The sequence below is a fragment of the Pelophylax lessonae genome (assembly GCF_965119305.1).
Source record: "Pelophylax lessonae genome assembly, chromosome: 3".
Lineage (NCBI taxonomy): Eukaryota > Metazoa > Chordata > Amphibia > Anura > Ranidae > Pelophylax > Pelophylax lessonae.
The window spans coordinates 628,770,986-628,797,341 of record NC_138770.1 but is presented as its reverse complement, the minus strand read 5'-3'; the positions used below and the strand labels follow the sequence as shown (position 1 = coordinate 628,797,341).

At 46.4% G+C, this 26,356-nt stretch overlaps 1 protein-coding gene across 2 annotated transcripts in view; it reads left to right on the top strand.

The window, feature by feature from the left end:
- Positions 1-26,356, top strand: part of UBR2 (ubiquitin protein ligase E3 component n-recognin 2) — a 180,603-nt gene that overhangs the window by 119,805 nt on the left and 34,442 nt on the right. For both annotated transcript variants that reach the window (XM_082250166.1, XM_082250167.1), the window contains exons 26-30: positions 7,536-7,638; positions 11,301-11,410; positions 18,487-18,567; positions 21,184-21,365; positions 26,127-26,329. In XM_082250166.1, coding sequence (XP_082106292.1) covers positions 7,536-7,638; positions 11,301-11,410; positions 18,487-18,567; positions 21,184-21,365; positions 26,127-26,329 — 679 coding nt within the window. The remainder of the gene's footprint in view (positions 1-7,535; positions 7,639-11,300; positions 11,411-18,486; positions 18,568-21,183; positions 21,366-26,126; positions 26,330-26,356) is intronic.

The window sequence follows — 26,356 nt, the reverse complement described above, 5'->3', positions numbered from 1 at the left end:
CATGTTTCATGAGCCCAGCTACCTCGTGGAGAGCTGGGAACGCCGGAAGGCGTACACAGGGGGCGGAGCCACGTCCTTCTACCCGGGAAAAAGCAACAGCTCCTTCCAGTCTGTAAAAGACAGACGCTGACTGCAGTTGGTTGGAAACTTCACTGCATCGGTTGGTGAGCCTTGGGGGTCCCTCTCTCTCTCTGTGGGGATCGAGAAGCAGGTATTCTGAGGGGCGCTATTGCGCTAGGGGGAGACACATAAAAAAAAAAAAAAAAAGTTTTTTTGTTTTTTCTGGCAAAGGTGTCCTGAATTAACATGGACCCTGCCACTCATGTATCTCCTCCGGATCCCCTCGAGGGGTCTGCAGGATCCTCCAGCACCCCACTTCCGGGTGGAAGTGGCTTGTCAGGGACAGGGCGCAAGAAAGCGACCCCCGCCTAACCCCTTATTATCTGAAACCTCGGATTCAGACTCTGAGCCTATTTCTGCAGTTGCAGGTACTTCATCTGGGATTGGTGTCTCGTGTACTGTCTCTTCAGACAGTGAGGAGGATGTTTCGGCATCAGCGATAGTGACCACGGATGCCAGTCTATCCGGATGGGGAGGAATTCTCGGTCAGTTATCTGTCCAGGGACTTTGGTCCCTGGAAGAAGCCAGGTGGCCGATAAATGTATTGGAACTGAGAGCGATCAGACTTTGTCTGATTCACTGGACCGAGCAGCTCCAGGGCAGCCCGGTTCGGATCCAGTCGGACAATGCCACGGCCGTGGCTTATGTCAATCACCAGGGGGGCACCAAGAGTGTCCGAGCGGCCAAAGAAGTGGCTTGCATTCTTCGCTGGGCGGAACGATTTGTTCCAGCTATCTCTGCGGTGTTCATTCCGGGGGTGGAGAATTGGCAGGCAGATTATCTCAGCCGTCAGACTCTGGATCAGGGGGAATGGTCCCTCCATCCAGAAGTTTTCCACCAGTTGTGCCTACGGTGGGGCACCCCAGATGTGGATCTGTTGGCATCACGATTCAACAGGAAAGTACAGAGATTCGTGGCTCGCTCCCGCGATCCTCTAGCAGAGACCGCAGACGCACTGATCGCCCCGTGGGGGCAATACCAGCTAATGTATGCCTTCCCTCCTCTCGGGTTACTGCCAAGACTTCTTCGCAGGATAGAGGAGGAAGGAATTCTAGTAATTCTGGTAGCTCCGGACTGGCCTCGTCGAGCTTGGTACGCCGACGTGGTCAGACTGGTGGCGGACGTCCCGTGGAGACTTCCTCTCAGGGAGGACCTACTGTCTCAGGGACCGATCTTCCATCCTGCTTTACGATCGCTGGCTTTAACGGCCTGGCTATTGAGACCCAGGTGCTGAAGGACAAAGGTTTGTCAGCTTCAGTTATTCCTACTCTAGTTGAAGCAAGGAAAGCGACTTCCAGAAAGATTTATCATCGCACATGGAAGTCCTACATTGCATGGTGTGAACCTCTGGGGTTCCGTCCACGGTCTTATTCGGTTAGTCGAATATTAGATTTTCTGCAACAAGGGGTTGAGCAGAAACTGGCCTTGAGTACTATCAAGGGTCAGGTCTCAGCATTAGCTATCTTCTTTCAGAAGCCTTTGGCTACTCATTCCTTGGTGCGGAATTTCATCCAGGGGGTGCGACATCTGGCTCCGCCAGTGCGCGCGCCGTTACCACCCTGGGATCTTAATTTTAGTATTGTCGGTTCTTCAGAAACCTCCCTTTGAAGATATTAGGGAGATTCCTCTACCTACGTTGTCCCAGAAGGTGGCCTTCTTGGTGGCTATTACTTCTGCACGCAGGGTGTCAGAACTGGCCGCATTATCTTGTCGTTCCCCATATCTGGTGGTTCATAGAGATAAGGTGGTTCTTCGTCCGAATCCATCCTTCCTACCAAAACTGGTTTCAGAATTTCATCTGAATGAAGAAATTGTATTACCTTCCCTGTGTCCTAAGCCCAGTCATCCTCGGGAGTTTGCGTTACACTCCTTGGATGTGGTCCGGGCGATCAGGGTATACTTAAAAACGACAGACTCGTTTCGCAAGACGGATTCACTTTTTGTGATCCCGGATGGACCCAAAAAGGGGTTGCCTGCATCTGCCGCGACCATTTCCAAATGGATCAGACAGACGGTGGTACAGGCTTATTCTATTAAGGGTCGGGAGCCCCCGTTCCCTGTTAAGGCGCACTCCACTCGGGCGCTTAGTGCGTCATGGGCCTTTCGCCATTAGGCGTCAGTGGTCCAGGTGTGCAAGGCGGCTACCTGGTCGTCGGTCATACCTTTACAAAACATTATAAAGTTGATGTAATGGCATCATCTGATGCCGTGTTTGGCCGCAAGGTTTTGCAGGCCGCCATTTGAGGAGACCAGTGGTCTGCCTCGAGGGTTTTTTTCCGTTGGAAATTTTTCTTTTGAGTCTCATTCTTTGTTTATAATGAGCCTTTAAAACTTCTAGTTTGGCACCGGTTGGGCCTTCTAGATTGGATTTTGATTTTTGTCAATCCCACCCCTCATTTGTGGCACTGCTTCTGGATGTCCCAGCTCTTGAGAATCAAGAAGACTACGTCTGTCAATGAGCGATAGAGAAAATCGGATTTTTGTAAGATCTTACCGTAAAATCCTTTTCTCTTAAGCTCATTGACAGACGTAGTACCCGCCCCTCTATCATTGAGTTGGGTTGGGTTAAATTCTCTGTTACTGCTTTAGAACAGAACTGATTCCCTGTAGCAGAGAGAGGGAGGATATACCCTCAGGGACTGCCCCTAAGGTGGAGCCAGAACGTTTTGTCTTTCTGCCTAGTCCTACTCCTGCGGAGACAACATAACCCAGCTCTTGAGAATCAAGAAGACTACGTCTCTCAATGAGCTTAAGAGAAAAGGATTTTACGGTAAGATCTTACAAAAATCCGATTTTTTTTTCAGTGTTGTACAGAGTGTGTCATTTGCTGTTCAGCTGGATTGAGAACACATACATCGTTGAATGAATTGGAATAGGCATATTACTACCTGTGTCATGGAACCACCCTGTGTTAAATGTATAGTTCTAAAATTAATATTTTATACAATTATTCAATAAAGTGACATCAACTATCAGTACATTAACTTGTAAGAATTTGAAAAAAAAATGTTTAAAAAGGTCACTAAAGGCAAAAAATGTATTTTTTATTTATTTTTTGATAGAGTAAGGGAGGGTAAAAGCCCCTGTCAGTTTTTTGCCATTTGTGTCCCATTGGGGAGATTTCCCTTCTCTTCCTGTCCCACAGCCAAAACAGAAAGTAAGAGAAAATCCCTCCAAAGCGAGGGAATCCTGGGGTATCACCAGAACTATTCTCCCCGTTGAAAGATTTCCCCTCTATTCCTGTTCTGATGTCAGCTCAAAATTTGGGATTTTCTTTTACTTTCACTTTCAACAAATAATGGTAAACGGAAAGGGTGAATCTAATAAAACCTGACAGAGGTTCTAATCCCTCTCCACTCCAAACCTAGAAAAAAAAGAAAAAATTGCCTTTAGGGACTTTAAACAAAATGAATTAAAAGTCAGCTTCACAGGACATAGAGGAATTCATATTCATGACAACTTGGGTTATGCTGCCACCATCAGGTCAATAGACGCGAGCAAATAAAGGCAGGAATCTCTGCCCAGGCATAACCCCTCCCTCCCAGCTCGGCTAAGCCTCTGTTTTTAGCTGGTGCGTCTAAAGATGATTGCATTTCCTTGTTTCTAAAGATATTTCTTGTGGACTTTGTCCCCTTTATGTCTGGCCTGTTCCTTATTTCCTTTTTTGGTCAGAGGTGAGCCTTATCTGGATCGATCGCTATGGTCATATGCATATTCCTGGTGTGGAAAATTGGCAGGCAAACTTTCTCAGCTATTAGCAGGTGAATATGGGAGAATAGGCCCTTCACCCTGAGGTGTTTGCAGAGATTTGTCTTTGGTGGAGGCCATCGGATGTGGATCTCTGTGTCCCAGTTCCTTGCTTTAAAAGCCTTTGTATAGGCTGTCACACTGATTGTTCCACCTGTGCTGCCCCCATCTCCATAAGACCTTAACTTGGTCTTCTTTGCCTTGCAGTTCTATCCTTTTGAATTTCTCCAAGAGATTACCTTGTCACTCCTTGTGCTCAAGGTGGTCTTCTTGGTGGCCTACACCTCAGCTCGCAGGGTTTGGGAGATAGTTGCTCTTTGCTGCAAAGAACCCTTCGTGGTTCTTCACCAGGATAAGGTGGTGTTGGGGGGCCTTGAGCCTTGATCCTTTTACAAATTAGGTGGTTTCTGCATTCCACCTGAATCTGCACTTTGTTGCTGTCCTTTGTCCTAATCCTTGGCATCAGGAGAAGGTGCTTTACTCTTTGGATGTTGTTTGAGCTGTTCACATTTATTTGAAGTCTATAGCTTCATTTTGAAAGTCTGATTCCCTGTTTGTTTGTTTTCTGCCTAGTCAGGAGTAAGGACCTAGTTCCTTGCTGGGATCTTTGGTCCTGGCAACATTTTTTAGATAGTTTTTTCCTCCTGGATGTATCACCGGGTGGTGAGTCTGGTGAGGTCCTCTCCCTCTCTGCTGAGGATCGCTCTGTGCCTTGTGCTTGGCGATCAGGTGGGTCTGCCAGTGCTGTGGGGGTTGTAACTTAGCAGTGTTTCCATTTTTATGGGGTCCCCCTGGTGACTCATGGAGTCCTTGGAGCACGTTTCCCCACCTGATCCCCTCTTTGAGGCTGCGTAGCCCTCCGGGTCCCAGCCATCCATGCACTGACGGCGGTCCCTATAGTCCCTTGTGTCCCAGGTGGAGCGGGCGACGGGCTGGCAAAAAAGTGCCTTCCCCTGCCTCATCTGTCTCATCAGATCCTGAATCTGATTCGGCCGTTGCGGACGTTGGTCACCCTGCTGGTTCTGTGACCACGCACCTGGAATCCTCTGATAGTGAGGATGATTCCTCCACGTCTGCTACCGCACACGAAGAATAGAGGATCTTCCTCTTAGGTATGTCCCACTCTTGCAAGCATTTGTCCACACATGCTTTAATTGACTGTGCAATGTTGGTGAGCTACTTGTTCAAGGGCCAACAATATGTGTTCAGGTTTATGCTCTTCAACACAAAAGTAGCATGCACTTCTAGCAAGGAATGAAGCTGAGAGTCTGGCAACAACCAGTCTCTTTTTGAATTTTTGATTTTCATCTTCATACTGTTTGTCAATCAGATTGCTTATTTTAGTTTTCTTTAGAACAGTCCGTTTCCTATCTACTGTCCCCATCATGCTAACAAAGTCCTCATCTTCAATTGTTCTGACTGGTAATCCCGTACACCCAATCCATCTTGCTATGATCTCCATCCTGGCCTGTTGTTCCTTAAGCCCCGTACACACATACTGATCGTCGGCCGAACGATCGGCCGTCTTTTGTCCAGGGCTGTCGTGTCTGTTGAAAACTGCAAAAGACTGCACGCGAATTTTGTCGGCCAACAACAGCCGACTGCAGAAGTGATGTCATGTGATGGTTCACTTTCCTTGTCTTTTTTTCTTTTCTGAGCATGCCCAGTCTTGCTAATCTCCTGTCTGTCGGCCAAAATCTGTACTGACTGGCGAACAATCGGCCGTTCTGGTGTTGGCCAACAAAAATTTTAATGCCTGCACGACAGATTCTGTTCGGCCGAAAATGCGCTGTCGGAAGCATCATACTAACAAGCCTACAATCGGCCGATCGGTCGTTGGGCGAATATTTACGGCCGACAATCGGTACGTGTGTACGGGGCTTTAGAGTCAATATTGTATTTTGAAGCACCTAAAAGAGCAGTGTAAATAGTTTGCTGTGGTGCACTGGCTTGACTTGGCCCATAATTTTGATGTTTTCTGTATCTGTGGGGTTGAATTGGGGGGGATTTTAAGTTATTCTGATTTTACATTCTCTCTCACCCCACACAGTCAGCTCTAAGTTGTCTCTCTATAATAAAGTACATGTATGTCCCTTCCCAGGGCTGGCCTTAGGCGCCGTGCGACAATTGGCAGTGCCCCAGCCCCTCCCAGTGACCACATCCTTCTATATATATATTTTGGTGAGATACTTCAGTTTGGGGAAAGCAGCAGCTGATATTATGAAATCACTCCCAACCGCTATTACTTCAGAATAACAAAAGGTCTGAAATCTGACTGCAAGAAAGTTTGTTGAAAAAAATACCTGCAATGTACTTGGATAAAGCCTCGTACACACGCAACGATTATCGGCCGACCGGTCATCCGTCTTTTGTCCAGAGTGGTGTTTTGTTGGTTGGAATGTGCCTAGACTGCACACGAATTTTCTCACCCGACAAAATTCTACTTCAGAAGTGATGTCATGTGTTGGATTGCTTTCTTTGTGTTCTTTCTTCTCTGAGCATGCCCAGTCTTGCTCATAAGATTTTTCCCTGTCGAAATCTGTACTGACTGCACGAAAATTGGCCGTGTTTTGACGGCGGACAAAAATTTTATAGCCTGCACATCAGATTTTTTTTCGGCCAAAAAGTCGGAGTCGGTTGTCGGAAGCATCATACTAACAAGCCGAAAATCGACAGATCGGTCGTCGGACGAAAATTCCCGGCCGATTTTCGACGCGTGTGTACGGGGCTTTAGACTGTTCCCAACAAAAGTGAAGTTAAGTGCTGTCTGTGCTTATCTTTTGTATGAATTTCAGGATGAGTTGTCTGCAAATGACGCTTTAAGTTTAGTAGCAAATTACCGTGATATATGGCCCATACCCCTAAATGCATATAATGAATGAAAAAAAGGGAAAAAAGATGGGACTTTAAAAGCCAGTGGGAGGAGGAGGATCATAGGTACCACACAATTATACAAAATATATCTTTATTGGAAACATAATAAAAAATATACATCAAAAGACATATATCCCATTGATAACGTATAAAAGAAACGCATGTGTAGAAATATATTCCCATATGGGAATGCCGATACTTGGTATCAGATGATGGTACGGTCTCTGATATAGCACGGTCTATAAGGGTCCCCAGAAAGCCAACGCATTTCGCACAAGGCTTCCTCAGGGCCAGAGACCAAGACAGACAGATATTTCCCACTGTGAACGAGATCATGACGAGCAGGGAGATTGACGAACCGACCAACAGGCAGGCCATTGTATCACTGATGCAAATTAACACTGCATACAACCATAGCAATCCACTGCATACCTACGTATATCATGTAGGTAATAAACACAAAAACACTAGCAAGGAGAGTTAAAAACCAAAGCATTTCAAAGAAAAATGTTAAATAGCTTTTTGAGCCTGAAAACATGAAACTCTAAAAGCTTTTTCTGCCTCTGTGGGTTCTTGACACCTATCCATTACACCAATGTAATTTTATCAGTGGACCCTTCAAAAAAGACTAGATTAGAAAAATGTCCTTAAATCATAGCCAGTAATTTGCAATCTAAAGTGCAGATTTTTGCTGCTACGCTCAAGCAACACCTAGTGTACATAATCTGACTGTATAAGCCTACTGGTATTTTTGCCCTGACGGACATTCTTCTTCTTCTTCTGCCATTGTGAAGGTTCTGCATCTGATCGGAATGGCGTTACAGGAGGAGAACCAGCATCTACAGAATGTCAGTGAAGACAACATTGTCACCTTTACTTTCTCAGAGAAGATCTCAAGTAAGTTGGGAGACCAAAAATGTATTTCTATTGGTAACTATTTTCATAAATATTAAAAAATTCTCATTTGTTCCTATTTAATCCTTTATTAACCCTTAAGCTGGCCATACAGGGTTCAAATTTCTGCTGATTTTTGCTAAAATTGGGTGACATTTGAACTGTGGGTGGATCTGTCTGTATCACCCAACTCCATTCCACCTATCTTCTATGCCAGGATGTTGCTGAACCTGCAGTAGTTCTAATATTTAAATAGGAACTCCAAGATTGCAAGATCTCAGGATAGGGTTGAGTAAAGTGTAATGATGTGCTTTTCACTTACTGTATCCCTGTTCCTGGGAACTCCAGCCGTAAAGTTTGAGTCTGAGCCTGCTTCCATTCTGCAACCAACCAGTTGTTGGGGCATTCTCTTAAAGAGATCCTGTTGCCTTGCTCATTTAAGACAATGCTGTAGTGTATCCTAACAGTCCACCCCTCCCCCCAGCAAAGTATATTTTGAGTTGTCACCAGAACAGGAATAGAGGGGAAATAGAGGGGTAAGTTTCCAATGGGGACACTAGTTCTGGGATTCCCTTGTTTTGGAGGGACTTCCTGTTTTGGCAGGACAGGAAGTGAAGGGAAATTTCCCCCAATGGAACACAGATGGCCAAAAAACTCAAAAGGGTTATAACCAACCTTACCCTATCCATATGCGGAAAAAGTATCTTAATTGTACAGTACAGGACACAGAAAAGGAAATCAGACCATGGGTTTTATGTCACTATCTTCAAATGGCTGCACGCTGGCAAAAGCTTTGCTGAGAATGCACCCTCCTATAACCCCTCACCCACTCTGTGGTACTCCAGTTTTTTGCTAGTGTTCTTAGGTGATGGACGTCTTTTTTGTATGGAAACGTTTTCTGAACATTTTTTTTTTTTTTTGCTTCTATCCATATCCAACTGCTTTATTATATTATTATTTATAGGATTTATGTAGCGCCAACAGTTTACACATCGCTTTACAACTTGAGGGTATACAGTACAAATACAATACACTTTATTACAGTAGGAATCAGAGGGCCCTGCTAGTTGGAGCTTACAATTTAAGAGGGGAGGGTCAAGAGATGCAAGAGGTGGGGGGATGGGCTGATGGAGAAAATAAAAGTACAGTTGTTAGGTGGTTGCCAGATAGGCTTCTATTAAGAGATGTGTTTTCAGGGATCGTCTGAAAGTGGACAAAGTAGGAGGTAGTCGGACAGGTTGGGGTAGAGCATACTGGAGGCGGGCATGGGAAGTGGTGACAAGGGAGCTAGAGAGCAGGAGGTCCTGAGAGGAACGAAGATAACGATCTGGTTGGTATTTAGAGACCAGTTTAGTGATGTAGCTGGGTGCCAAGTTATGGATGGTTTTATAAGTTATGGTTAGTAACTTGAATTTAATTCGAAGGTTGAGTGGCAGCCAAAGGAGGGATTGGCAAAGAGGGGTAGCAGACATATAGAGCAGTTTGTAAGGTGGATGAACCTGGCAGCAGCATTCATGATGGACTGAAGGGGGGGGATAGCTTATTTAAAGGTAAGCCAATGAGAAGGGAGTTGCAGTAATCGAGACGAGAGATGACCAGGGAGTGGATTAGAAGCTTTGTGGTGGTGTTAGTTAGGAAGGGACGTATCTTGGAGATGTTGCCGAGGTTGAGGCGACTTTAGGGCTCACTAGCAGTTTCTGAATCAGTTACCCTCGATGTACATCCTGGGAATTGTACTAGGACCCCACAATAGCAGGGCCAGCCTGTAATTGAGTGCTTTGGGCACTGAAACTGAATTCTGCTTTTAGAGCAATAAATGTAGTTAGCTGCTGAGTGCTTTTACAGGTTCGAGTAAATGGTTTATTCCTATGGCATGCAGGCCCTGAAGAGGCAGAGGACTTGAGGAAAAAAAGGACCCACTCATGCTACAGATTACAAGAAAAAAACAAGCGCTCTAGGTTTAAGCTGATAGGGGTGGTAACTAGATGCTAAAACTTGGACCAGAAATATTGCTCAAATCAAGTGATAGGGGACAAGGACAGTCTGTGGACTGAATACAAAGGGATAAGAAGTCCATAAAAAATCAGTCCATAAAAAGTCCAACAGGTGTAGATCAGACAAAGTCCAGTTGCTGCTGTAAGGGCTGCTCCATAAAACACAGGGAAGTCGGTGCTGTGGGGTAATGCAAGAGAAAACAAACAGAGCGCCTCTAAGTGCAGTATTTATTGAAGGGTATCAAATACATAATAGTAGCAACTCACATGGTAAAGGAGTATGACAAGCTATGGAAGATCCGGTGGTAAGTCTAATGTGGATCCAGGGGTCCCGGAGAGTGGAAATGCCAAGAGCCAGTCTGAAGGGCGGAACGACACTGTGCAGGAAATCGTCCGTCTTCCGGATACGGCTGGGTGCCAAGGACCAAGCTGGAACGCAGCGTATGCTGCGTGACGTCACCGGAGGCATGGATGACAACACTGGACATCCAAAGAGTGGGTGGGGTTACAACATGAGTGTCCTTGGGGGGGGGGGGGGGGGTGTTCTCAGCAAAAGTTTTTGCAAGTGTCTATCAAAAGTCTGTGACTTCTGTACTGTACTCCCAAGATATGGAATCTACTAGTAAGTCAAAAATCCAATTTTTGCCTTTTTCAATTAAACAGTAGTCTTTATTAGAAAAAAAGGGCAATGAACAAATGAACACTTGAACAAGGTACCTGAGTGCTTACAGAAAGAAAGAAAAAACAATACACATAATACACCACATCTCCAGCATACATCAGTGCAATACCAGCAGCAGCAGATAAAAAGCGAGGAGGCAGGAGGCATGAGCACCAACCGTCCAGGAATAGGGAACAATACCAGTCTCAGGCAAGAAACAGTCCATGGCCTCAGGGGGCCTCAAGGTGCGTCAGCCGGTGCCAGATGGTAGGATATGCACAATACAATCAATACATGGCATAGACAAGGTAAACAATTTAGGCAATCTAGACGCACGTCTCCGGGGCCTGCACCCACCTATCCCATATCTTATTATATTTAGTAGGGCAGCCTCGGTGCGCATAGATCAGTTTTTTATAGGGTAGAGTGGAGTTGACTGCCCTAAGCCAGTCTGTAAAGGACGGGGGGGTGGTCCTCATCCACTTTTGCGCAATACATTTCCTAGCGAGGAACAGAGTCTCGTGTAGAAAGTGAGCAGTTGATTTATCTATGTTAACATCAGGAAATATACCAAGCAGGCAGGGCTTCGGGGTCAGCGTCAGGGGGGAGCCCATGGTGTCGTGCAGGAATCCAACCACTTGTTTCCAAAATCCCTGGAGCTCAGGACAACTCCAAAGAAGGTGGAAAAACGTACCCTGTTCCCTCCCACACATAGGACAGTCAGGGGAAGCATCTGCCTGGAATTTAGATTGCAGAAGAGGGGTCAGGTAGGCCTTGTGGAGTACATACAACTGACAATTTTTGCCTTTAATTCTATTTGAGGTTGAATGTTTTAGCTGTTAGCTGACTTTTGATCAAAGTGAGTTTGGTAGAGAAGTAGATTGTAAGCTTTTCCTGGATGGGGTCTATGAGTTATTTTGTTCCCTGCTATGCATTTCCTAATATATAATGGCTATATAAATTAGAGTACCTTAAAATAGGACAATTCATTTATATTTTTATGCTTTCAGGACCTGGTGAAGGCTCCAACACATCCCCCAGCATACTGGCTTTATTGGAGACTCTGCAGAACGCCGCTCACCTGGAGGTCCACAAGGACATGATCCGCTGGATACTGAAGGTGTTGTATTGGTGTTCTTTTGTTATACAGATCTTTAAAGCAGAACTTCAGGCACATAGCTAAGTACACGGTTGTACCTGTCAAAGGATTAGTAATTCTGTACATCAAGTGCTAACATTTTAACAGCCCTGCCAGATGGTACAGACAGGTGGGTCACCTCCCATTTCTATGCTGTGGTTAGGCAGTACAGCCTGGTCACTTTCCTGCCCCCTCTCTCCCCAGCCTGGGTTTGTAAAATTTGAGGAGCAGCAGCGCACTGAGGAGATTAGCTCTTTTCATATTCCCTTTGTCATCCTGCCCCTTTCAGCACTTGTGCGTGCAGAACACCCGATTGGCTTCTAGTGCTGCAGCTCCCTATCCTAGTCTGCTGTACAGGGAATTACAATCCTAAAACAAAATCAATTTCAGGTGCAAGTTGCATTAAAACATTTACTAAATATATATCTTTTTTTCTCTGTCGCTCATTGACAGACGTAGTCTTCTTGATTCACAAGAACTGGGTTATGCTGCCCTCTACAGGAGTAGGACTAGGCAGAAAGAAAAAACGTTCTGGCTCCACCCTAGGGGCAGTCCCAGAGGGTATATCCTCTTCCTGTCTGCTACAGAGAATCAGTTTTTTTCTGTCTAGTCAGGAGTAAGGACCTAAGTTCCTTGCTGGGATCTTTTTGGTCCTGGCAAGATTTTTTCTTTAGAAAAAATATTTTTTAGGTAGTTTTCTCCAGTGTTTTTTTCCTGTGAGATCTTCAAGCAAAAACGCCGGACTGGGCGACACTAGTGGTCACCCCAGCCGGCCTACGAGCGCGCGCAGACCATTGCATTGCGCTTGGTCGGCCGCGACACATTCAAGTAAGTATGCGGGGCCGGGCGACGGGCTGGATGTTGAGATCCAGTGGTCACCCCGGTTTCTGCCTACGAGCGCGTGCAGACCAGAGCACCGCGCTGTGTCGGCCGCGACGGAGTCCCATTGGAGGGACTGACCTTGCGAGTTAAAAGTCTCGCTTGGACGCCAGGAACCACAGAGTCGAGGCGTCCGGAGTGGTCCACAACCCCCCACCCCGGTGGAGAGGGTATTGTGAAGAGAGGGTGCCTGTCGGTTCGGTATGGTGAGTAAACGTTACCTTTTTTCCTCGTTATGAGGCAGTATGAATTATGGGCCCCTCCATACATGGTCAGTATATATCTGACACTAAAAGTCCCCCTTGTAAATACAGTATGTGTTTGGTGGGAAGTGGACTTGGTTTGAGAGCTAACACTCTACCCAGCAGACTGTAGTATTACAGCAGACATAGGAGGTATAATCCTACCTTAATTGTAGTGTACCTCCTGCAGATCGATAAACCGCCACTTAGCAGAGATGCAGGTGGATTTGCTGGGAAAAACGATTTCGGCGGTCCGCCGCCATTTTGCCGTAGACCAGGTGCATGTATGTCCTCAGGTCACGCCGGCCGCCATGTTTTTGGAGTCTATTGTCTCCTGTATGGGGGCGGCCATGTTTGATGAGCCCAGCTACCTCGTGGAGAGCTGGGAACGCCGGAAGGCGTACACAGGGGGCGGAGCCACGTCCTTCTACCCGGGAAAACGAACACAGCTCTTTCCAGTCTGTAAAAGACAGACGCTGACTGCAGTTGGTTGGAAACTTCTCTGCATCGGGTGGTGAGCCTTGGGGGTCTCTCTCTCTCTCTCTCTGTGGGGATCGAGAAGCAGGTACTCTGAGGGGCGCTATTGCGCTAGGGGGAGACACATAAAAAAAAAAAAAAAAAAAAGAGGTATTTTTTTATTTAAAAAAAAAAAAAGAAAGTTTTTTTGTGTTTTTCTGGCAGAGGTGTCCTGAATTAACATGGACCCTGCCACTCATGTATCTCCACCGGATCCCCTCGAGGTGTCTGCAGGATCCTCCAGCACCCCACTGTTGGTTGAATCATTGTCAGCTATTATGGAAACTTTTGTGTCCCGGGTGGAAGTGGCTTGTCAGGGACAGGGCGCAAGAAAGCGACCCCCGCCTAACCCCTTATTATCTGAAACTTCGGATTCAGACTCTGAGCCTATTTCTGCAGTTGCAGGTACCTCATCTGGGATTGGTGTCTCGTGTACTGTCTCTTCAGACAGTGAGGAGGATGTTTCGGCATCAGCCATAGCCCGAGAGGAAGCGTTGGTAAACGCACTCATTGTATCTGTTCAAGAAACCTTAAGATTACAGGGTATTCCGTCGGAAATAGCTGAAACTGAAATCCCTTTTGGGACTAAAAAACGCATGAAAATGGCGAAGGTTTTTCCATTGCCCAAATGTTTTTGGCAATCCAATCAAAGAGGAATGGAGTCTGCCAAAACGCACCTCTGCCATTTCTAAACGCATTAACTGGCGTTATCCGTTGAGGAAACCCTCATTAAGAAATGGACAGAACCACCTGTGGTGGATTCACCAATTGCTAGATTGAATAAAGCCACGGTTATTCCTTTAGAAGACGCTCGGTCTTTTAAAGATCCAGTGGATCGCAAGATAGAAGCTATGTCTCGCACCTTGTTTTCCTTGATTGGATCAGCTTTCAGACCAATAATTGCTATTGGTCTGGTTTCGCAGACTGTAACTGAATGGACCAAGTGGTTACGCCGGGACTTAGAAGAGGTCCCTCAGGCGGTATCAGATTTGTTGTGATGCGGCGTTAGACGCCACTCCATTATTGGCGCGAGCATCAGTTTCAGCAGTGGTTCTCAGGCGTACACTGTGGCTAGAAGGTTGGTTAGCCGACCAAGGTTCCAAAAAAGCATTGGCTAATATCCCCTTTTTAGGAGAGCGTCTTTTTGGAGCCAACTTAGATGAGATCATTAAGGATCTCACCGGTGGAAAGAGCACCTTTTTACCGCAAGATGTTAAGGGTAAAGGAACTCGTCAAAGACGAGGGCCTTCCTTCTCTGCTCACAAAGTTTTTTCGTCCCGCGGGTGAAAAAATGAAGTACTCCAAAGCTCCTTCAGGAGGCTTCAGGGGACGTTGGTCGGGCAAGCAAAAGCCCGCCCCCTCCAGACCTGAAGATAAATCGTCCAAAGCCTGAAGGTGCGCCCCCACCCATAATTGGGGTGGGGGGACGTCTTCGCCGGTTCCCGGATCCATGGCTTTCCAGAATCCCGGACAAGTGGGTTTGCGAAGTCATAAGGTCAGGGTACAAGATCGAGTTTCGATCTCTCCCACCAGCGCGATTCTTCCCTTCCAATATCCGACTATCCCCGGATCGTTTAGAAGATCTGCGGAGAGCAGTCACGGATTTACTACAACAAGGAGTGGCAGTCCACGTTCCTTGGACAGAACGTTTTCAAGGGTTTTATTTTCAAGATGGAATCCATTCGCACAGTAGCAGCCTTCCTGCATCCAGGGGATGTCCTAGCGTCCATAGACATCAAGGACGCCTATCTTCACATTCCCATTTTTCGCAGGATATCAGCGGTTTCTACGCTTTTCCGTAGAAGAGAACCACTATCAGTTTGTGGCGTTACCTTTCGGTTTCGCCACGGCTCCTCGGGTCTTCACGAAGGTGTTGGCCCCAATGTTGGCACTACTGCGCCAAAGAGGCATATCGATTCTAGGTTACCTAGACAATCTCCTGCTTCATGCAGAGTCTCCTCAGACCCTGCTACAAAACATAGAAATTACTATAATTTCTTTACAGGAATTCGGGTGGCTGGTGAACCAGCAAAAGTCATTTCTGGTTCCCACCCAGAGGCTCGAATATCTGGGTCTTAATTCTAGACACAGTCAGGACAAGAGTTTTCCTTCCGGTAGGGAAACTCCGAAAGATTCAATCAGCAGTCCAGTTGTTACTATCCAACAGCTGGTCTTCCCTTCGGACTTGCATGAGGGTTCTGGGGTTGATGGTGGCTTCCTTCGAAGCAGTCCCATTTGCCCAGTCCCATACCCGAATTCTTCAGCAAGAGATTCTTCTCAGATGGAATCGGAATCCGGAGTCCCTGGACTATCGGATCCAATTGAGCAAACAGACCAGAGAGTCTCTGGTCTGGTGGCTTCGGTCTCCGATGCTCAGCCAGGGAAAGTCATTTCTGCCAATATATTGGACGATAGTGACCACGGATGCCAGCCTATCCGGATGGGGAGGAATTCTTGGTCAGTTATCCGTTCAGGGACTTTGGTCCCCGGAAGAATCCAGGTTACCGATAAATGTATTGGAACTGAGAGCGATCAGACTTTTTCTGATTCACTGGACCGAGCAGCTCCAGGGCAGCCCGGTTCGGATCCAGTTGGACAACGCCATGGCCGTGGCTTATGTCAATCACCAGGGGGGCACCAAGAGTGTCCGAGCGGCCAAAGAAGTGGCTTGCATTCTTCGCTGGGCGGAACGATTTGTTCCAGCTATCTCTGCGGTGTTCATTCCAGGGGTGGAAAATTGGCAGGCAGATTATCTCAGCCGTCAGACTCCGGATCAGGGGGAATGGTCCCTCCATCCAGAAGTTTTCCACCAGTTGTGCCTACGTTGGGGCACCCCGGATGTGGATCTGTTGGCATCACGATTCAACAGAAAAGTGCAGAGATTCGTGGCTCGCTCCCGCGATCCTCTAGCAGAGACCGCAGACGCACTGGTCACCCCGTGGGGGCAATACCAGCTAATGTATGCCTTCCCTCCTCTTGGGTTACTGCCAAGACTTCTTCGCAGGATAGAGGAGGAAGGAATTCCAGTAATCCTGGCAGCTCCGGACTGGCCTCGTCGAGCTTGATACGCCGACTTGGTCAGACTGGTGGCGGACGTCCCGTGGAGACTTCCTCTCAGGGAGGATCTACTGTCTCAGGGACCGATCTTCCATCCTGCTTTACGATCGCTGGTTTTAAACGGCCTGGTTATTGAGACCCAGGTGCTGAAGGACAAGGGATTGTCAGCTTCAGTTATTCCTACTCTAGTTAAAACAAGGAAAGCGACTTCCAGAAAGATTATCATCGTACATGGAAGTCTTATATTGTGTGGTGTGAATCCCTTGGGTTCCATCTACATCTTTATTCGGTAGCCCGAATATTGGCTTTTCTGCAACAGGGAGTTGAGCAGAAGCTGGCCTTGAGTGTTATCAAGGGTCTGGTTTCAGCATTTGCTATCTTTCAGAAGCCTTTGTCTACTCATTCCTTGGTGCGGAATTTCATCCAGGGGGTGCGACACCTGGCTCCGCCAGTGCACGCGCCGTTACCATCCTGGGATCTTAATTTGGTGCTGTCGGTTCTTCAGACACCTCCCTTTGAAAATATCAGGGAGATTCCCTTGCTTACTTTATCCCAGAAGGTGGTCTTCTGGTGGCTATCACTTCTGCACGCAGGGTGTCAGAAATGGCTGCATTATCCTGTTGTTCCCCAGATCTGGTGGTTCATAGGGATAAGGTTGTTCTTCATCCGAATCCATCCTTCCTTCCTAAGGTGGTTTCAAAGTTTCATTGAATGAGGACAGTGTATTGTCCTTCCTATGTCCTTAGCCCAATCATCCTCGAGAATTTGCATGGCATTCCTTGGATGTAGTTCAGGCGATCAGGATATATTTGAATACTACGGATTCAATTTGTAGGACGGATTCACAGTTTGTGATCACGGATGGCCCTAAGAAGGGGTTGCTTGTTCTGCTGCGACCATCTTTAGATGGATCAGACAGACGGTGGTATAGGCTTATTTTATCTAAGGGTCGGGATCCCCCGTTCCCTGTTAAGGCGCATTCTACTCGGGCGCTTAGAGTTTCCTGGACCCTCCGCCATCAGGCGTCAGTGGTTCAGGTTTTCAAGGCGACTGTTTAGTCGTCGGTTCATACCTTTACAATATTGTATAAGGTTTATGTGATGGCATCGTCAGATGCCTCTTCTGGCCGCAAGGTTCCTGCAGGCCACTGTTTGAGGAGACTGTTGGTCTACCTCGAGGATTTGTGGGGTAGGTCTCATCTGTTTACTCGATGAGTCCTTTGATACTTCTGGTTGGCTCCGGTTGGGCCTTCTAGTTTGGATTTTGATTTCGGTCAATCCCACCCCTCATTTGTGGCACTGCTTCTGGACATCCCAGTTCTTGTGAATCAAGAAGACTACGTCTGTCAATGAGCGACAGAGAAAATCGGATTTTTGTAAGATCTTACCGTAAAATCCTTTTCTCTTAAGCTCATTGACAGACGTAGTACCCGCCCCTCTATCATTGAGTTGGGTTGGGTTAAATTCTCTGTTGCTGCTTTGGGACAGAACTGATTCTCTGTAGCAGACAGGAAGAGGATATACCCTCTGGGACTGCCCCTAGGGTGGAGCCAGAACGTTTTTTCTTTCTGCCTAGTCCTACTCCTGTAGAGGGCAGCATAACCCAGTTCTTGTGAATCAAGAAGACTACGTCTGTCAATGAGCTTAAGAGAAAAGGATTTTACGGTAAGATCTTACAAAAATCCGATTTTAAATGTCTGTCTGGAGCGAATTTTTAAAATAATGTAGTCCAAGGGCTGCCATACATGTTACAATCTGACAGTACAAACTTTGTACAATCCCCCTTAAGTGGGGTACACACTGGTAGAAAATCTGCCGAAAATTCCCGTCCGAGGTAAAATCGTACGATTTTCGGCTAGTGTGTACACAACTTTCAGCAGCCGATGCCGAAATTTTCAACGAAAGAAAAACAGAGGGACAAACACCAAAATTTTTATCGTCCGTCCCTAGACGACCAATTTTTGTTTAATGTTTATGCAGTACGTCCGTGAAAATTCGGATACGAAAGAAGTTGCTGACGACCCGGAAGTCTAGGAACAAATGTCCCAAAAAAAAAAAATCGGACGAGAAATTTCGTGAACATTTATGCACGGTTATGAATGCTGATCAAGAGAGAGAAAAATCGGAGGATATTTCGTCCGATTTCCGTCAAGTGTGTACGGCCTTAAGACTTACCATAACTATATCACTTGAAGACTAAACAAATCTATTCAATTAATTTGTATACTATCTGGCAGACTCTTGCACTACATACTTGTTAGTAGATCTAAAGGAGATTGTACAATCACATTGTAATACGTGTGGTGAGCTGAATGGCCATGCTTCATGTGAAAAGGATGATGTCTAAAGGAAATCTGTATTGCAGATGTTCAGCGCTATTAAGAAGATCAGAGAGAGCTCATCGGCCACGCCTGTGTTGGAGACAGCGGGAAGTGGGTTAGAGGAGGTAAGTGTTTACAGGCAAATGGTATATAATAATTAAAAATCTTAGATTGTAAGCTCTAACGAGCAGGGTCCTCTGATTCCTATTGTATTAAAGTGTATTGTATTTGTACTGTCTACCCTCAAGTTGTAAAGCGCTGTGTAAACTGTCGGCGCAATATAAAACCTATATAATAATAATAAATGGGTCCATCAGAAATGTATTGGATTACTTTGGTACCTGTGTTGGGAAATGTAATACTGTATAGATAGAACCATAAAGTAGGAAAACGCATTGCTTCAGTGATTCTCTGCTTCTTCAGGGGCTGTTTCCAATGTGACTGATCAACTATTTGCTCCATTTTTTTAAAACCTTAGAAACTTTGACCCCAGCAGTTTTTCACTCTAGTATACAGACAACTATAAAGTGTAAAAAGGGTTTGTACTGGCAGGGTTATCAGGTAAGTAAAAAAGCCTTAAAAAAAGAAATGAAGCCACCACATTTAAAGTAGAACTACATACCAAACTTTTTTTTTTTTCCATTAAGGGAGGATTATTACCCCTATCGGATTTCTTTTTTTTTTTTTTGCCATCTGTGTCCCAATGAGGAAATTTACCTTTACTTTCTGTCTGTTAGCCAAAACAAGAAGTGAGAGGAAATTCCTGCAAATCAAAACAGATCTTAATGCTCCTCACATCCCCCCACTTTTTTTTTTACTTTTACTTAGCTGTTTGGGGGTCCTGCACATTTAATTTTTAATTTAGGTTATTCATCTACTAAGCAGATCCAGCGTTGTGCCCCTGAGATCCACTTTTTTTCTGCCCCCCCCCCCTCCCCCCCAGGTCCCACGCCTATGACATCTTCGGTAAGCTTCTGGCTCTTCCTTGGTTAAGCTAGCAGCTTCCCAATGACGCGCCACGTGGCCCCACCCTCCTTCTCTTTTCTCAATGAAGGACTAGGTCTTCTAGGATATGTGACGTACATATCCCAGGAGTCAGAACAGGCAAAATACATGTCATTCGCCTAGAGCTTTATAAAAAATAAATGTAAATAAGGGGGAAAAAAGAGAGCAGCAAAGGGGAGGAGGGGTGGGTGGGTGGAAGCCAACATGTTCTGGAGGGTGAAGATCCTATTTAGGGGCGTCCTCTGAGGCCCCAAGGTCGCCAGAACTAGTGTCCTCATTGGAAGATTTTCCTGTTATTACTTTTCTGGGGGCAACCCAAAATGTGACATTTTCTTTTACTTTCAATCATAATGGTAAATTGTTCACCAATTAAACCTGTTAATTCTTAATGGCACCCTCATGCACCTAGCAAATGCACATGCATTGATGCCTGCCAAAAAGCATTGCAACGCAGTAACATGTGTTCGGGGCCATCCATATTTAATGTGCTCATTGCCATGTGGCTTTAAGTATACAGATTTAGTTATTTGCCTACTGTCGATGTGCAGTTCTCCGAAAGTAGCATTCAGAATCTCAATGTTGCTCACTAGTTACAGTGGATAAAACAAAAGATATTTTCAAAACTCTATGAAGACTATTAGTGCCGGTTCACACTATTGCGAAGACAGATATCGCATGTGATTCGGAGCGCACTGCTCCTAAAATCACATGCGATGTCTGTGCGGTGCGAATTCAGCCATACAGTTTGTATGGCTGAATTCGCACCGCAATCGCAGTGAACTCATGCAGGACCCTTTTTTTGGTCCGCAGCAGAATCGGGTCGCATGGTGGTTCACACTAGTGTGATCCAATACATGTGCGAACTGACAGATCGCACTGCGATATGCGATCTGATGTGGGTGTGTCGTTAACTTTTAAATTGACACCCCCAGCAATTCGCATATGGCAGTGTGAACTGCCTGTGCGGCGAATGTGATGCAGGAACACGTACTAGATTTGCAGTGTTCCCGCATCGCAATAGTGTGAACCGGGACTTAAAGGAAGGTACAAAAAATTGTTTTACGCCCCCTGTGCTAATTAATACAGATATTCATGTTTATAGCCATGACAAATGCAGGATTTCACATTCATTACCTTCCCCAAGTATCTCTACATAGGAAACAGTGAAGCTAGGCTCACACTTTGTGTGTGCGACAGAGCACACGCTCATTTTCACTCGTTCACATGTGTCACATGTAGGGCAGCCTATTTATTTCAATGGGTTGCCCTACACATGAGAAATGAAAATGCACTTTTTAGCAGATGCATAGTAGGGACATTAACAATTAATGGCACCACCGGGCATCTGCTAAAGGGCAGCTCATTTCTATGTGTGAGAGTGCGTGATTTTGTGTGCGTTACCAGCACACAAAGTGTGAATCTAGTTTGACACAGTGTGAATATTAGCTGCATGTCTTGTTTTCTGTAATCCTTCCTTATAATCATTTTAGGCATTGTGCCTTGATGATTTGTTTCACTTTTCTGTCAATATTAATAAAAATCTATTTAAAACTTTTAAGACTTACAAAAGACTATTTAAAAACGTAATACTGTTGCAGGCTTGTCCTGTCGTACCATTTGTAGGAACGGAAGATCTTTTAAATGGATATGTTACATTTGACATTTGTTAGATTATATGTTCTAGGCAGTTCAGTTTTCTGCATGTACCCAAAAACATTCTACGCTGTGTTTTGCAGAGCACGCGTGATAAAGATAAAGCAGAGCGGAAAAGGAAGGCAGAGATTGCTCGCCTCCGGAAGGAGAAGATCATGGCACAGATGTCTGAAATGCAGAGACATTTCATTGATGAGAACCGGGAGCTTTTCCAGCAGTCGTTAGATGAACTCAGCGTATCTGCATCCACATCCCACGATCACAGGTGAGATCAGCAACTTCTGACAGGATGCCTGTTAGATACTCCCAGTGTGTGAATGAGGAGAGAACTGGGGCTATTCACGGTTTAGCTTTCCATTTTGTAGTGCTGGAAAAAAACGTCAGAAACCTAATTTAAAACTTGCATGGGCACTGTACAGTGGGAAGGGGTGATGCACCAATTAGATCATACAATTTGACTTTTTTCTCACACTCTTCCCAATTTTGTTAGCAGGAGAAATCCTAGTTTACAAACAGTGACCTCATTTGAGAAAAGCCACACACTGCTTCAAGGTGCCCCTGTATCATGTTATCCTTATTTTGTCACTGAGAGCCTTAAATACATTGAGAACAAACATACCTAAGTGTCCCCTCATTACTCTGATTGGTGCATGGACATTAATACATCAGACTTGGCTAAAGCCAGACAAACATGTCTCATGTAAATGCACTCTATCAGGTAACTAGTATTTTCCTTTCTTGCTTGACCTGCCGATTTTGAATGTCTTTGGACACACTTACTTTGCTTTACCTTTCCTAATCTGCATACATTGTTCTAGATAAAAGACTTTAAGCAAGTGAGTAAGTCTCTGGTTACATTGAATCCGACTTGGAAATTGTGCAACTTCACTTGAAGCCACAGAATGTCATTGCGACTTTAGGTGCGAATTGGCAGACATATGTGTAACTTCAAGCACAGATGTCTATGCAATTCACACCTGAACTTAAAAAAAAAAAAAAAAAGAGAACATCTGCAATCGCGCACGAAAAGGCGTTGGTGGAAGCCCTGATTGTATCTGTGTGTGAGACCTTAAAGATTGGAGGACGCAGCTGTGACGGAGGCACAGGTTCCCTTTGGCACTCACAAGCCATCCAGAGCGACAAAGGGGTTTCCTTTCCCCATCTATTTTGACAGAATTGTCGCTAAAGAGTGGGGGCGACTAAAGCGCTTTACTAGTCGTTACCCCTATGATGAATCCCGTCTTAAGAAGTGGACTATTCCGCTGGTGGTGGACCCTCCAGTTTCCACAATAAACAAGGCAACCATGATTCCGGTTGAAGAGTCCCCGGCCTTTAAGGATCCAGCTGACAGGAAGGTGGAGGCTGTGGCCCGCAATCTATACACTCTGGCTGGTTTGGCACTAAGGCCGATATTCACCATTGCCCTGGTATCGCAAACTCTGACCGAGTGGGTTAAGCTTTTACGCCGTGATCTGGAGGGAGAACAGCTCCCCCCTGCCTTTGCTGAGCTGGCGGACCAGCTGGTCCAGGGGCTGCAGTTTATCTGTGATGCCTCTTTGTAAGCGGCTCCCCTAGTGGCTTGGCTCTCTGTTTTGGCAGTGGTCCTTTGGCTCAAATGCTTGTCTGCGGACCAGACTTCTAAAAGTGTCTTGACTGATCTTCCCTTTCAAGGAGATTGCCTGTTTGGAGCTACTCTGGATGGCCTCATAAAAGGTCTCACAGGGGGGAAGAGTACCTTTTCTTTTGAAGGCTACTAAGGGCAAGGAACCTAGTTGTAAATATGTGCCTTCCTTTTTGGCTCATACGTTTGTTTTTTTCGTCCCTCAGGGTTGACTGACAAGGACTCAGCCTTTCAGGGCTTCCTCTGCAGGATCCAAACTAACCTGGTCTGGCAAGCCGAGAGCCGGCTTCTCCCGACCCGCAGACAAGGCTCCTTCAGCATGAAGGTGTGCCCTCACCCGTGTCAGGGGTGGGGGGATGTCTTCGCTGTTTTCTGGACCCGTGGACTTCCCTGGTACAAGACAAGTGGGTCCACAAAGTCGTTTGGGCTGGCTACGAGATTGAGGTTCACTCTTGTCCCCCGGCAAGGTTCTTTACTTCTAATTTGTGCCTGTCCCTGGACCGTTTTACAGGATCTGTTTTGGGGCTGTACAAGACCTGTTGCTTCAAGGGGTGTTTGCCCCGGTTCTGACTTCGGAACATTTTCAGGGTTTTTACTCGCACCTTTTAATAGTTCCCAGGAAGGGATGCAGAAGTTCAGGATGAAGTTAATTCGCACGGTGGTGGCATCCCTGCATCAGGGGGATTTTCTTGCCTCTATCGACATCGATGATGCGTACCTTCACATTCTGATATGTGCCGGTCACCAGCGCTTCCTCCGCTTTGCCATGGGAGTGGAGTATTATCAGTTTGTGGCGTTACCCTTTGGGCTCACCTCTGCTCCTCGGGTCTTCACAAAGTGTTAACCCCCGGTGCTAGCGTTATTACGCCAATGGGGGATCGCGATACTAGGCTACTTGGACGACCTCCTTCTGTGAGCGGAGCCCCCTACTACTGGTGGAAAACCTGGAAATCACCATACGAACTCTGCGGGAGTTCGGCTGGATTCTGAATTTTCAGAAGTCTGCTCTGGTTCTGTCCACAAAGCTGGACTATCTGGGCCTGACTCTGAACTCTGCCTTAGCCAGAGTGCTCCTTCTTCTGGACAAACTCCAGAATTTGCAGGCTGCAATTCGTCTCCTGCTGTCCAGCAGATGGTCATCCCTCCAGACTTGCATGCGGGTTCTGGGCCTGATGATGACTACCTTTTGAGGCGGTTCCATTTGCACAGTTCCCTACAAGGTCCCTGCAAAGGGAGATTCTGACCAAATGGGACAAGACTCCGCAGTCTCTGCTGTGCCATGACCATTGGACGGATCATCTTTAGGGATGTCCAATGCGCATTCAATCGGACAATGCCACAGCCATGGCTTATGTCAATCACCAAAGGGACACAAGAAGTGTCCTGGCAGCTCTGGAGGTAGTCGGCATTCTCAGGTGTGTAGAACATTCGTTCCAGCCTTTTCCGCCATACACATTTCCAGAGTGGAAAACTGGTAGGCGGATTACCTCAGTCGGCAGGCATTGGACCAAGAGGGAATGGTCTCTTCATCCGGAGGTGTTTCATCAGTTGTGTCTCCGGTGGGGCATCCCCGAAGTGGATCTGTTGGCGTCTCGGTGCAGATGTTCGTGGCATGGTCACGGGATCCTCTGGCGGATGCCACAGACTCGCTGTTGGCCCAGTGGGGTCAGTATCGTCTTATTTACGCCTTCCTCCTCTCAAGCTTCTGCCAAGACTAATACGCGGAATCGAGGCAGAAGGGATTCCAGTCATCTTGGTGGCCCCGGACTGGGCCTCGGCAGGCTTGGTACGCCGATCTGGTGCAGCTGGTCGCCGTTGTTCCTTGGAAGCTCCCTCTCAGGAAGGATCTGCTGTCCTAAGGACCAATCTTCCATCCTGCTGATTTACAGTCGCTGGCTTTAATGGCTTGGCTGTTGAGCGCCAGGTGCTGATAGAGGTTTATCCGAGTCTGTGATTCCAACGCTGTTAAAAGCTAGAAAATCTACTTCTAGGAAGATCTACCATCATACATGGAAGTCGTACATTGCGTGGTGGGAGTCTCTTGGGTTTCATCATCGCTGCTTCTCGGTGCCTCAGATTTTGACCTTCCTTCAATGAGGGGTTGAACAGAAATTGGCCTTGAGTACCATCAAGGGACAGATGTTGGCTTTGGTGGTCTTTTTCCAACGACCCATGGCCACACACTCCCTACCTTCAGGGTATCCGATATTTGGCTCCTCCAGTGCCATCCCCGTTGCCGCCTTGAGACCTCAATTCGGTGCTTTCGGTCCTCCAGAAGCCTCCTTTTGAGTAACTTTGGGAGATTTCCTTGCTTACGCGGTCTCAGAATGTTGCATTTTTGGTGGCTATCACCTCTGCGCACAGGGTGTCGGAGTTGGTGGCGTTATCCTGTTGTTCATCTTACTTGGTGATTCATAGAGATAAGGTGGTCCTTCGCCCTCGTGTCTGTCGTCGTCCCCCCCCCCCCCCCCCAAAAGATTGTTTCTGATTTTTAATTTTAATGAAGACATGGTGTTGCCTTCCCTGTGTCCCAGACCTTAAAATCCGAAGGAAATTGCCTTGCATGCAGTGGATGTGGTCCGGGCAATTAGGGTGTACCTGGCAGCTATGGAGTCTTTTAGGTAGTCAGACTCACTATTTGTGCTCACGGATGGGCCTCGGGAAGGGCTGTCCGCTTCCTCTGCGACCATATCCAGACGGATCAGACAGACAGTGATTCAGGCCTATTCCATCAAGGGTCAGGTTCCACCTTTCCCGGTCGTCGGTGCACACTTTCAAAAAGTTCTATAAAGTGGATGTGTTGGCATCTGCGGATGCTTCTTTTGGCCGCAAGGTTTTGCAGGCCGCTGTTTAGAGGACTTAATCCTCTGAGGGTGTATTGTTTTTTTCAGGTTCAGTTGTTTTGGTTTAGCCCCTGTTGCCTGGTTGGCTACTGTTTAGCCTGGGGAATTTTTTTGCTGTTCCCACCCCTCATGTTTAACACTGCTTTGGGTATGAAGATCAGTAGCTGTGTCAGTCAATGAACAAAAGAGAAAATGGTATTTTTGACTTACCATAAAATCCATTTCTCTGATGTGCATTGATGGACACAGCACCCACCCCTCTGTGGAGTTGTAATTCTTCTGACACTGCTTGTAACAAAACTGAATACCTATAGCAGGGAGAGGGAGTATATCCCCTGGGACTCCCCATAGGCGTAGCCAAATTCTTTTTCTGCCTAGTGTCCTATTCATGTAGGGGGCAGTATAACCCAATGGTTATGAAGACCAGGAGCTACGTCCATCAATGAACATCAGAGAAATGGATTTTACGGTAAGTCAAAAGTCCCATTGTTTTAAATTTTGAACTTCACAGACAAAATATACAAAACCACTAATTGTTCCCTTTAATGTTTTATCTTCTCAGTGGTCCTGCAATATTGGACACCAAGCTTGTTGCTCTTGGACCTCATCAGACCCGTTTCACTGAACAAAGCCAGCTGGTGACCTGCATTCTATGCCAGGAGGAGCAGGCGTTCAGTGTGGATAACAAAGCCATGGTTCTAGCTGCCTTCATTCAAAGATCAACAGTCTTCTCAAAGAACAGGGCAAAGATCATTCAAGATCCAGGTGAGCAGCTTCATGGGAATTGTATGG